Genomic DNA, 12,364 nt, shown 5'->3' on the forward strand with positions numbered 1-12,364 from the left:
TACTATTTGCGCTATGCTGACCCCTTGATTATGCCGTTACAACCTCACATCTTACATCTTAGAAGGCTTCGATCCAGGCTCGCCGACGACGTTCACGAAGGCCTCATGCACGTGCTCTGTCAGGTCGCCCGCCTGCAGCGACCTGCCCTTTTCCTTGAACGCCAGCCGCGAGCACTCGCGGGTGATGGCACTGCCGCCGTACGCGGCCAGGGCCAGCAGCTCGCTCGGGCTGAGGCTGTTGTCGTGGTCCCACAGGCGGTCGAGGTAGGCCTTGCGGTAGGCGAGCAGGGTGGCGAGACTGCCGGTGAGGGTGTCGCCCTGGCCGCCGGAGCGCTTGTAGCCGCCCTCGCCGTCGCTGACGAGCGTGTGCTCGCCGTTGGAGATGTAGTCCTTGGAGCCCTTCTGGATGATGGTGACGCCGCCGAAGGCCTTGGCGAGGCGCTCGCAGAGTGTCGTCGGGTCGCCGCCTTCGATCTCGATCCCTTTGCTCTTGGCCAGCCTGCCGAACTCGACCACGTTGGGCGTGAGGATGCACTCTTTGTAGCCGTCGACGATTTCGGGCTGCTCCTGCGCGATCATCAGGCCGTCGGCGTCCAGCACGAACGGGATGTTCTGCCTGCGCGCCTCCCGCAGCACCCGCGCCGCCGTGTCCTGCATCAGCCGGTCCCGGCCCAGACCGGGACCGACGACGATGACGTGCAGCCGTGAGAGCATGCCAGTGACTTCGTCATGGACGGCTTCTGCGGATTCGCCCGAGGCGAGATTCTTGGTTTGCCGCATGTACGGGTGCACCATGAGGTTGGGCGAGTAGGTCTTGATGACGGCGCCGGCGCCGGGCTCGCAAATGACATGGGACTGTTGGTAGTGTCAGTACGATAGATAGGGTTCAAAGTGCAACTTGCTGCGAGAAGGAGGAGGAGGAGGAGGAGGAGGAGTGAAAAGTACCATGTCGGCGCCGAGCTTTGCTGAAGCCATAGCGGAGAAGTAGGGTGCGCCGGTGTAGTCTTCGCTGCCTCCGATGACGGCCACACGTCCCAATTGGCCTACGGGGAAGAGTCAGTATGAGCATATTGGAATTGACGTGCTGTTGCAGCCGTGACTTGCCCTTGTGGAAGCTCTCAAGCATGGGCGGGATCATCTTGTAGACCTTTGAGAGGATCTCCTTCCTGGATGCGTTCGCCATGGTGAAACGATGGTTCAGTTCGGAAGCGGTATGTGAGTGAGTTCGAAGAAGATTAACGGCAGCCTGTTACTGCAAGATTGTCTTGGGCAAAGTTGAGGGAGTGATGTTGGGGGAGCTCCAGCGAGCTTTATCGACGCGATTCAGGACGTCATAGCGGGGTCAAGCCACAGGTGGCTGTCGTGACGTTCGGATGACCTCTGGAGCGCGCAGCACCTAGCTGTGGCACTCCCGCGTTGACAGGACGCTAGTTTTGCGCGCAGGCCGCTCAAGCAAAGAAATTTAGGCTCTCGCAGCACATGTACGATTCAGCGTCAAAATCGGACTTCGAGAGCATCGCAGACCGCGCATGCTCTGCGCATGCTTTGGACTTGAGTGACGCGTCACGAGGTATTGGAAGCACGATTGTTCGAGTGAAAATTTCGCATTTGATTCAACTATTTCAAGCCTACGACGATAGCTCCCTAGACCCCGAACTCCCTCTGCATTCGATTTCAACCATAAGAAATCAAAGAAAGCAGAGCCTGTCAGACGACCACCAGCACCCACCCAGCCAGACCGACCGAAGTCAGACATCTGGAAGGGACGAGATCATCACCACTGCAGCCGAAGCCGCAGTACAAGGCTTCACTCTAGGGCGCCGGGGTAACGAATCATCAGCCAGGTTGGAGATTCTGTGGCTCTGGTAAGGAGCTCAGAAGGAGACGTTTACTATAGAAATGATTCTATGAGTCTGTTCACAAGCTGTTAGTGGGTTGCTCTCGTGGAAATTCGTGGGTTACCCCGGGGGAAAAACGTACAAAGTCGACTGAAGAAGAAAGAAGGGTGCGCGGGTGCGAGGAAAATTTATACGCAGCCAGGGCACGCTAAGGCTAAGCGAGACGCCGGGCCGCCGACGACGGCGACCGAGGGACCGCGGTGCCGGGCAAACGCCGGCGGAGAGGGGAGTACTACCTAGGTAAGTCGAGGCCGCCCGCGCGTTCGTAGCTCTCTCCGCTCCACGACCATGCGTGATGCCACCACCCCTCACGCCCGCGCTGCATCTGCTGCATGATACTTAGCCGTGCCCGATGCCGACGTCCGCTTGTGCCTTGCTGCGTAGCGCCGAAGATTTCCCCGAATGGCCCCCCGGACTTGCACGCTGCCCCAGTTCTCCGCGTTTCGCTGCAGCAGCACGGTCACGCTTCCCCGCAAGCCCCGGGGCTGGCGCTTGATGTGGACTGACCTGCTCGAAACATTACTCTTCCTGGCCGCCTGCTTCGGGACATCTGTCGCCTAAGCTCATACCCAAATGCCGAGCGTCGCGGACGCCAGACTAGATCTCTCTCAAACTCGAGCCGTCCGACGCGCTGCTTGCAGGAGATCGGCGTCAACTGGGACCAGGGCGGACACTTTTCCGCTAGCATGCTGTGTTTATACATAATCGATGGTCATCATGCGAAACCCTAATGCTGTTGTCTCTTCTGCGTCCCCGTCCTTGTCCCTACATCTCCTCAGCCCGCTGTGATGGCTCCGCGCATCCGTGACCGCAATGCGGCTGACAAGGCCAGCGCGATGTCTTTCAGGCAGCGCATGGCCCTGTTCACGCCTGCTGTGGCCTTCGTCACCATGTAAGCTTTGCTGGAAGGATCGGTAGCCTCCCAACTTACGGGTCCTGACTGTGCCTTTCCCCGCCTGCAGATACACAAGCGCTGCCATGTTCAATTTCGGCTACGATGTACGCTCAACATGACTTCGATGCATACCACAATACCTGACATATTCCAGGTTGGCGTTTTCAGTGGTCTCCAGGCCATGGAGCGTGAGTCAATGTCCTTCATGGAAAGAGGCGCAGGGACTGACGAACCAAAGCATTCAAGAAAAGATTCGGAAAGTGCGAAGCCGATGGCACTTGTAGCATACCATCCTACCTTTCTTCGATCATGAACTCGACGCCGTATCTTGGAAAGCTCCTTGTAGCCCTCCCGAATTCCTTGCGTACTGGCCTACACCTAACACTTTTGGGCTAGGGAACTTGGGTCGCCGCCCCTTTGGCTGAGCGGTTTGGCAGAAAGAAGAGTTTGCTGTTCATTGCCATCTGCTCCATAATGTGAGTTTCACCCTTGCTCACCTTTCACTATACTTACGATATGGAAGTGGCACTGTGCTACAGATTGCTGCCACTACTGCAGCACAATTCACAGTAGGGCGGATAACCTGCTACTTCATGACAGGTAATACACACGTTCCAACCAGATCGTCCCTTTACCTAACGTCACAAGGCATTTGCATGTTGATGATCCCATCATACCTCGCCGAAACGGCACCACAAGAGCTACGTGGGCTCATTGGAGGCCAGATCCAAATTCAGATCATGTTCTCTCAAGTAGTTGCTAATCTCATCAACTATGGGACCAAGCAGTTGGACACTGATGCTTGCTGGATGATTCCTCTCGGTTTGCTGTTCCTGTTTATATCACTTGTTTCTCGAACTGACTGTACTTTAGCAATCCAATTCGTGATGCCCACGATCCTCATCGCAGCGTACCCCTTCCTAGTCGAATCACCGAGATGGTAGGCACACCGGCTGCACGAAAGGCAACGACCACCAAATGACTGATTTTCTCCCACAGGCTTATAAGCCGCGGCAACACGGAGGCCGCATCCACCGCATTGCGCAAGCTCCGCAAGAACACCGATCCACAAACCCTCAACGAGGAGCTTAGCGTCATGCTTTACGCACGCACCAACGAAGGCAAAGGTGGCTGGATCGAAGTCTTCACCGGCACAAATAGGGTATGCATCACTTCAACCGGCCACAACCGCTCACCACACAAGACACTGACACGAGTGCTTCCCAACAGCGCCGCGCCGGCATCGCAATCCTCGGCATGCTTGCCCAGCAGCTCTCCGGCCAGATCTTCACCTCACAATACGGCGTCCTCTTCTACCAGCAACAAGGCTACACCAACTCCTTCGCGCTCGGAATCTGCTACACGACGCTCCAATTCTTCACCGCCCTCACCGCCTCTCTCATCGTCGACCGACTCGGCCGGCGGCCGCTGCTTCTCCTCGGCGGCCTCGCCCAAGCCACCTTCCTCTACCTCGTCGGCGGGCTCGGCACCGTCGCGTCACCGAACCAGGCAGAAAAGGACACGCTCGTCGCCGGCCTCATGCTCTTCGGCGTCTTCTTCGGCCTGACGTGGGCGCCGCTCAGCTACATCACCATGGCCGAGGCGCCCGCGCGCCGCGTCGCCGAGAAAACGGCCATGCTGGCCAACTCCATCTCCATCGCGTGCGCCTTCGTCATCAGCTTCACCGTGCCGTACCTCGTCAATGCGGATTACGCCGGCCTGGGCGCGCGCGTCGGCTTCCTGTACGGCAGCACTGCCGTCGTTGTGACGGCGCTGTGCTGGTTGTTCGTGCCGGAGATGAAGGGGCGCAGTTTGGAGGAGCTGGACGCCCTGTTTGAGATGGGGACGGGAACGAGGGCGTTTGGCAAGGCCGTGGTGCGTCTGGATGGTGATGGACGACGGGGAGAAGGCGGGGATGGGGATGAGATGGAAGTGGGGAAGACGGGCAAGCTTGTGGTGGAGCGAGTGGAGAGGGTGTAGTTGTTGGTTGGGGGTGGGTGGGGCGGACGTTTCGACGTCACCTCATGCAGTCTTATTGCTTGTTACGAGAAAGACTGCAGGATATGGTGAACGATGGTGCCGGAATTTTTCTCGAAGAGACGCTTGAATAGATATGTATCTCGCTCTATTTGAACCCTCCCTTGAAGAAGGAATTCAGGGTATCTATCAGAAGATACAATGCTTGTTAAAAAAAAATTGAAAAGAATCTGTTGTACAACAGTTACTTGACCGGGAGTAACCCAGCACCAACGCCAGGAACACTTCTATTGAAACATGGGTGCAGTCTTGCTTGCTTTTGTGTGAAAGGAGACCAAAAATGGACAGGCATTCCGTAGCCTTGCTTGCGAATCTACCTACCGAGCCGCATCTGAGCCTTCGCAAACTTATGCAACCCGCGTAAAAACGTCTGGTAGCTGACACTCGAGGTGTCTGGAGTGTGGCTAAATGATGTTAGTCGTAGCCAGAGCTGGCGGGTCCTGACCAAACTTACTAAATCTCCGTCAAGCGGATTTGCCACGGCGGATAGCCCTTGAGCTCGACTCTCGGACCAAATAATATCAGCAGGTCCGGCTCACCCATGACACTTTCCGTGATCTCAGCATCAATCAGCTCCATGGAAATATCAGACGGCGCGAGCTTGTTGCGCTGCGACATCTCCGTAAGCGTCTTCGTCAAATCCACAAGAGTGCTGCGTCCATCCTCGGCGCTGAGAAGGAGGATCGTCAAATGCGGGAGAGGAGCACGGCCATTAGCGTCATTAGCCGACCCGGCGACAGGTTCGGGGGGCGTTGCAGGGGGGCTGAAAGACGGAAGGTTCGGAGCGCGGAGGGAGAGTGTGGGCTTCTTCTCAGCGCCAAAGTAGGACTCCAGCCTCTGAGAGATTGCGCGGTGGGTGGCCGGGAGGTAGTTCTTCAGGATGCCTGTCGCGGGAAGCTTAGAGAAGTCTCAACCATGCGCCGCGGCGTACATACCCGTCTTCTCGTAGACGCTCAGCGCGGGAATGCCGGCGCTAGCACACCAGGAAGCAACCTCGCTGATGTCGTCTACCAAGCCCTCCAGCCCTGCGCCGCGCTGCTCATGGTCGTTGAAGTCCAGGACGATACTCAAGTGCTGGGGCAGCTTGTCGAGGTGTTTGGTGTCCTTCTGGATAAGCTCGGGCGCGCGGTGGTGGTAGTACATGAGGGCCCATATGCGGTCACCGACGGCATGGTAGGCAGTTCGCAGGCGGATGTAGAGGGAAAAGATGGCTTGGATGGTGAGATGCGTAGCAAGGTAGAGCTGTTGGCGGAGAAAGTGGCGCATGGGCTTCTTGCGCTGACCCTTTTGTGACGGACGGCGGGCGGGCTTGGGCTCGGCGGCGGGATTCGCGGTCGCGGGATTGGAGGGAAGATACGGCTTGAGGAGAGCCTCGCGCTCGCGGGGGCTCAGCGGGCGGCCATCGGGGTGGGACGCGTTCCGGAGGGCAGCTGATTCGCGGAGGCCGACCATGGTTGCGGCGTGGGCGTGGAGATGGAGACGGGAAAGGTCGCGGGGGCTGGAAGCAGGAGAGCGGAGATGGGCGCGGGAAGATCAGTGTCTGTGCATCAGGGCGCGCGGGTCACGCCACGGACAAACAATATATAGGCGCGCATGAAAGTGTTGAGGCGTCGTCAGTGTGCAGGCGCAGAAGGCTCGGCGCGGGAGGGCAGCCGGGCTGCGGCAGCCCTACGCGACGCACGGCTATGATGTGGCCTGTGGCTCAACACGCGAGCTTAACTTGGCCGACATGGATGGCCGTCCAGACCTTCGCCGCTCCAGCTCCCTTCCTTCCTTCGCATGCCCCCTCCGCGCAGCAAGAAACGCCCGGTGCAGCGTCTGCGTCAGAAACTGCGCGACCTGCACCCCCGCACCGAGCTCGTGCGCTTTGTGCACAAGCTCAAGGGCCTGCTGCACGCCGTCTTCGTCCACGCCACCCACGACTCGAGCACTGACCAGAAGCCTGCCTCCGCCACACCTGCCGACCCCGAGCCCGACGCCCGCTACGCCAGCGCCCTCCACCACCACCGCGACGAGCCGCTTCCGCCGCCCCGCCAGACCCCGCCCGGCTACCAGAGCATCCGCTGCGTCACCCCCTCCGAGCACGAGGAGGGCCTGCACGACGATCCGCCCCCCGGCGTGCCCTACCAGCAGTACTTCCCCTTCCGCTCCTACGAGGACCTGCGCGCCGCCGAGGAGCACCGCTACACCATCCGCGAGCAGCAGGCCATTGAGGAGCTGCGAGAAGCCCGCCGCCGCGCCTCGTCCGGTCTCTCCTACCAGCGTGTTGTCGGCAGCGGCTGGTGATCGCCATGGTTGGTCCCGCCTCCGACGCCAAGTCGGTCGTGTCCACCCGCACCTCGCGCGCTGTCTCCTATCGCGGCCCCGAGTTCTCCCTCGACACTTTCAAAAGCCAGGACTTCATCGTCAAGGACTTCATCGAGACCCTCTCCGACTCCGCCGTCCCCGTCAGCCGTCGCTCCGGAAACCCTGCCCGCCAGGTGGCCTTTGACCCGAAGCCCTTGATCCGCACATTCGAGCATGCCTTGATTCGACTAGGCACGCTATCCGAGGACCTTGAGCTCCAGGAGAACGAACTTTCCGGCTCTGTACGCCGCGCCGAGGCACAGCACGCCCAGAAGAACGAATCGCTGGGCATAAAGCTGGAGGAATCCATTGAGCAGTTCAACAGGCTGGACGAGTCGCTCAATGGAGGCGTCAGTGGCAGCGTGGATAGCGAGAGCGGCGGCAACATTGCTGTCCGGATTGGAGAACGGCTGGAGGAGCTGGACCGACAGAGACAACGCGCCCAGGATGCCAAATTCCTCATTCAGTGCTGGATGGAAGTCAGCGAACGTGGAGACCTGTCATCACTGGAAGACGTTAGGAGGCTTGGAGGCGGAGACGGAAAGGTCCGATGTGCACACATTGCCAGACAGCTGCTCCGTCTCAGTCACAGGCTGGATCCGGAGTATGGCCAAGTAAATGTTCCCAGGACAAACGGAGCAGACGGTGCCAACGGGCAGAATGGCGCTCCGGCCAAGAAGCACAACACGAGGGAGATAATTGAGAAGTTCCTGGAAATGCTGGAAAAGGATCTGTTGAAGCAGTTCGATGATTTCTACCGGAGGCAGAACTTTGAGGGCATGAGGGTGAGACCGGTCTGTCCCCATTCACGACGACTTTCACTAATCCATCTGAAAGGAATGCGCTGCTGCGTTACGCGATTTCAATGACGGTGCAAGTGTAATGGGACTGTTCGTCAACCAGCATCAGTTCTTCATCGACAGGAGTCAATTGGTCACCGAAGAGGTGGCAGGCGACGGTGAAACGTACTGCTCCGTCGTCCAAAATTGTAGCTCGATTGCTGATTTTCTTACAGCTGGGACCGCCTTGCCGACCCGGATGCGGAACCTCCAGGTGTCGAGCCAAGTCTCCAATCCCTAGTCGACGAGGTCAGGCTTGTCGTCCAAGAAGAATCCTTCATAATCAAGAAGGCATTCCCTTACGCCGACGAGGTCTTGATCAGATTCTTGCAGCGCGTCTTTCAGCAATCTGTACGTGTACTGCTGCTGAATTCAACCAACGAACCTGACCTTCCATGCAGATCCAAGCCCGGTTAGAAATGGTGCTTGACAAGGCAAATTCCATTTCTTCACTGGCATTCCTCCGCTCTTTGCAAGCTGCGAGAAGCTACATTGGCTCTCTTGTGGACGATCTTAAATCACACGGCTTGACCGAACACCCTGAACCAGTGACTTCGCACGTTGCGGCAATGCTGGACCAACAGCTTGAGGATCTCTTCATCCCCTACCTCCTCGGGTCTTCTTACATCGAAAGAGAGAAGAAAAACTTGGAAGAACTGTACTCGTCGCTACTTTTCAAGTTCACTGTTTACCAGTCGAAGAGACGCAAGATTGCGACATCGTATCTGGGCTCACTGAGTCAGAGAGGTCGTGAACTCTTCGCATCTGCAAAGGATGCCTACATGGAGCGGTTGGGATCCTCTGATATTTCAACTTCGCAAAGAAGTATGATGCTTCAGCTTGCCGGCCTCAAGGAAGCAGACAGCGACAAGGAGATCGAGGTTTCTGAGGAGGACGGACAGCTCAGCCTGCCAAATGCCAAGCGCATGCTAAAGTGGTTGGCCGAAGGGGTAGGAAGAGGTCTTGAGTTGGGCGGCGGCAACGAAACACCTAAAGATGTTCAAGCCATGCTTGGGCTCCTGCTCTCTCACGTCGGCGAGATCTACCTTGAGACGGCATTGGACGCGTAGGTTTGATGCAGTGTTTCTCTTCTCGCAAACGCTAATGGCATTCCAGGGCTGCCGAATTGGCTACCTCTCAAGAGAACGTCAAGAACAACCCTCCGGATATCTCTTACCTCTACTCTCTTCGCACTGCGATCGGTATCCTTCATCTCTTGCAGATGTCCATCAACACAGTCCTCCTTCCCCTTGCAGCACCATCTCTAATAACCCGCCGCGAGATTGAGAAAACCACGAATACGACCATCACAAACCTCGAAAATAAGATAAGCACCATCCTCCAAAAGACGATTGATGTGTCTCTTTCTTGGGCAGCCAAGCTCCTACAGGGCCAGAAAAAGCAAGATTTCCGCCCCCGTGACGAGGACCTGGTGTCGCTGGGTGCCGAGACGCCGACGTGCCTGGCGGTGACGCGTTTCCTTGACAGGGTGGCCACCCAAGCCACCGCCACATTGTCACAGCCCGCCCTTGGCCTCTTCCTGAGCGAGGTTGCCCTCGGGTTGCGCGGCCAGTTGCTCGATCACTTCCGCCGCTTCACCGTCTCACTTACTGGTGGCCTGGTCGTATCCAAGGATGCGACCAAGTACGCCGAGCTCGTGCGTGGATGGCCAACGTCGGGTAGCTCCACCTCCGATGCGTCCGGCAAGCGCGGGTCCACGGACAACAACCAGCAGAACGCCGGCTCGAACGGAGGTGGATTTGAGAAGAATGGCATGGATATCCTGGTTGAGGTGGCGAACTTGTTCGTCATCGGGCCCGAGGCACTGCGCGAGAGGCTGCGTGGCGTCAACGGCGGGGAGAGAGAAGCTCTCAGAACCTTTGTGCGCAACAGAGAGGACGCGAGCAGTGTCGGAGTGCAGGCGGTGCTGGCTGGTCTTTAAAACGAAAAGGCATGGGTGGGCGGGCGTTTCTATATCTTATCTGTTCTTATCTGCGGCATCTTTCCGTTTTGTTGCGGTTGCACAGTATCCTCACATAACCTTCACAAGCATAGGCGAGAGGGATTGGGAATTCGGGGGAGCACAGAGAGGCGTTTTCTTTGATTCTGTTCTACGGGTTTCTTGGGACAAGCCCGGTCGACGCATTGGCATGCTCCTTTTTCATAGTTCCACTTCGACGCGATGATATCAGATATCTCATGTGTTGTTGCGTTAATCTTGCACTCCTCATTTTCAACAGACTTGCAGGCCATGAAATATCATCTTAGTAACGCAAAAGTCTTCTTTCGGGGTTCTCGCACTATTTACCCGTTCAGTAACGTCTCGGGGAACCATGGTTGACACTTCGTACCTCTGGGGATTACTTGCAAGCCTTCGAAATGGAACAAACCAAGAGGGAGGAGAGAAGGTGGAAGAGAGGTTAGACCAATTTTATTCCCCACCTGTCAAGCAGCAACGGAGTCAAACTGAGACATAAGGAGAAAAGTTCCCTCCATAACGGTATTGCATTATGCATGTATGTGACGCATCAAGCAAAGGTGAATGTCATGCCATTTAGCACCAAAAAAAGAAGACAAAATGTATCCCAAAAACGCCACGTTCCCCCGGAACTCTGTAGGAAGAGAGAAAGAGAGAACAGCAGAGTCTGTATCCCTCCCAGTTTCTGAGTAACCCGACCCGGTTCCTCCCGCATTCGTTGCCCATTTTTTTTGGTGTTTGTTCTTGGTGACTTTTGTTTTCAGTCAAGACGCATGTATGTACAAAGGCAACGGATCCAGTGTGCGAGGTGTCTCACGCTGTCCGCGCTTATTTGATGCGGTCCAGACGCGAGCGGTTCATGACGATCTGCTCGTCGACACGATCGGTCTGGAAGGTGGAGCGTCAGCCATGAAAGTAACTCAGTGCGAGAGAGCGCGTGACGCAAAACGGGGGAGAATAAGAGGGAAGCGCGGTCTTGACTCACCTTGTTCGTGATGCGGGAGATGTGCTGGTTCTGCGTGTCGACCTCGGTGCCCATGGCCGAGGCCAGGTTCTTGAGGCGGCCGGCGGCGCCGTGCAGGGCGTCAAGGTTGGAGTCAATCTCGTCCTCCATGTCGTCATCCTCCGAATCGGCCTCGAACTGGTACTTGGAGCGTTCAGCCAGGCTAGCCTGCTTGTTGCCGCCGAAACCGGGGCGGTTGACGTCCTTGGCCACCTGCTGCTGGCGTTGCGCCGAGTCGTACGCTGCCGAGCGAGTATCCTCGCGCTGCTGCTTCTCCTTGCGGTGCGTGTCGATGATGTTCTGGTCGCGTTGCTCGCGGCGCTTAGACGCGGTGAAGGGGTTGGAGACATGCATGCTGTGCCCCGTCGTGGAAAGAGTCAGCCAATGTCAACTGTACCTGTGAGAGCTCGCTGGAAGCACTTACGCAAACATGGACTTGTTCAGCGTCTTAAGCTCGCGCGCCTTCTCCTCGGCAAGCCTGTTCTGGTTCTCCGCGAGATCGAGGTTCTTCTCCGTGTTGTGGATTCCTAGTGCCAGAAGCGTGAGCTCCCATGCACTCCAATCGCCGTCGTGCAGCACTCAAGGTGTCCTGCGAGGGTAAGGACTTACTCTCTCCCTGCGCGCCCAACCGTCCCAAAGTATCCCGACCCGTCTCTTCAGCCTGAGCCGCCAAGCGGAGCGCGTTCCTCGTCGAGGAGACATCCTGCTGCTTCACTGTTCAGTTTGTTAGTATCGGAAACGTCCTCGGATCCATTTTCCTCTCCTCAACTCCTTCCAGACCATCCCCACGGGGTGGAGGGGGAGAGGGAGGCAAGAGTGGCAACTCACTGAACCTAATCTGCTGCTTCGCCGCCTGCACATCCTCCTCTTCCTCTTCCTCCTGCGTCAGCTGCCTATCCGCATACGAGCCATACGCGGCGCTGCCCGCCCCTCCTCCTCCCATGGTGCCACCAGGCGACGGCGCGCCGCCTGGTTGCTGCGTCCTCTGCGCGGCGTTGCCGAACAGCTCCTGTCTGCCTGCATCTGAGTCGCCCATGCCACCGTATCCGCCGGCGCCGTATCTGCTCGCGGTGCCACCACCACCGCCGCCGTATCTGTCCTGTCCGTAGGCGCCGCTGCCGCCGTAGGCGCCGCCGCCGCTGTAGCCGCCCTGCGGAACGGGGGTCTTCTCGGCGCGGGCGCGGTCGCTCATGCCGCCGCCGGAGTAAGGGGGAGGGGCGGCGCCGCCGGGCGGAGGTTGGGCGTAGGGGTTGGAGGCTGAGGGTGCGGGCGAGCCCTTCTTGCTGCCGCCGCCGAAGAGGGCCTTGCGGTCGGCGTCGCTGGCGGCGTCCGAGCCGGACTTGTCTTTCTTGCTGAAAAGACCCATGT

At 57.8% G+C, this 12,364-nt stretch overlaps 5 protein-coding genes across 5 annotated transcripts; 2 read left to right on the top strand and 3 right to left on the bottom strand.

Moving 5' to 3' along the window:
- Positions 1-51: 51 nt before the first annotated feature.
- SLS55_008134 (uncharacterized protein) lies at positions 52-1,183 on the bottom strand (the record flags this gene model as incomplete). The annotated part of the gene is made up of 3 exons (XM_066779548.1): positions 52-855; positions 946-965; positions 1,048-1,183. The coding sequence occupies 3 exons, from the start codon at positions 1,181-1,183 to the stop codon at positions 52-54; spliced, it is 960 nt and encodes a 319-aa protein (XP_066630352.1).
- A 1,503-nt stretch (positions 1,184-2,686) lies between these two features.
- SLS55_008135 (uncharacterized protein) lies at positions 2,687-4,773 on the top strand (the record flags this gene model as incomplete). Its single annotated transcript, XM_066779549.1, has 10 exons — positions 2,687-2,790; positions 2,861-2,897; positions 2,948-2,981; positions 3,032-3,135; positions 3,190-3,269; positions 3,317-3,393; positions 3,442-3,615; positions 3,667-3,733; positions 3,793-3,955; positions 4,024-4,773. 10 exons carry the CDS (start codon positions 2,687-2,689, stop codon positions 4,771-4,773), a joined length of 1,590 nt encoding a protein of 529 aa, XP_066630353.1.
- A 510-nt stretch (positions 4,774-5,283) lies between these two features.
- On the bottom strand, positions 5,284-6,282 carry SLS55_008136 (uncharacterized protein; the record flags this gene model as incomplete). Its single annotated transcript, XM_066779550.1, has 2 exons — positions 5,284-5,714; positions 5,766-6,282. 2 exons carry the CDS (start codon positions 6,280-6,282, stop codon positions 5,284-5,286), a joined length of 948 nt encoding a protein of 315 aa, XP_066630354.1.
- A 327-nt stretch (positions 6,283-6,609) lies between these two features.
- On the top strand, positions 6,610-9,957 carry SEC10 (Exocyst complex component 5; the record flags this gene model as incomplete). The annotated part of the gene is made up of 6 exons (XM_066779551.1): positions 6,610-7,098; positions 7,149-7,961; positions 8,014-8,141; positions 8,192-8,366; positions 8,417-9,081; positions 9,132-9,957. 6 exons carry the CDS (start codon positions 6,610-6,612, stop codon positions 9,955-9,957), a joined length of 3,096 nt encoding a protein of 1,031 aa, XP_066630355.1.
- An 864-nt stretch (positions 9,958-10,821) lies between these two features.
- Positions 10,822-12,362, bottom strand: SEC9 (Protein transport protein S9 plasma membrane t-SNARE; the record flags this gene model as incomplete). The annotated part of the gene is made up of 5 exons (XM_066779552.1): positions 10,822-10,881; positions 10,979-11,351; positions 11,421-11,523; positions 11,606-11,710; positions 11,825-12,362. The coding sequence occupies 5 exons, from the start codon at positions 12,360-12,362 to the stop codon at positions 10,822-10,824; spliced, it is 1,179 nt and encodes a 392-aa protein (XP_066630356.1).
- Between the last annotated feature and the right edge of the window lie 2 nt (positions 12,363-12,364).

Source organism: Diplodia seriata (genome assembly GCF_021436955.1).
Source record: "Diplodia seriata strain FDS-637 chromosome Unknown scaffold_8, whole genome shotgun sequence".
NCBI classification, from domain to species: domain Eukaryota; kingdom Fungi; phylum Ascomycota; class Dothideomycetes; order Botryosphaeriales; family Botryosphaeriaceae; genus Diplodia; species Diplodia seriata.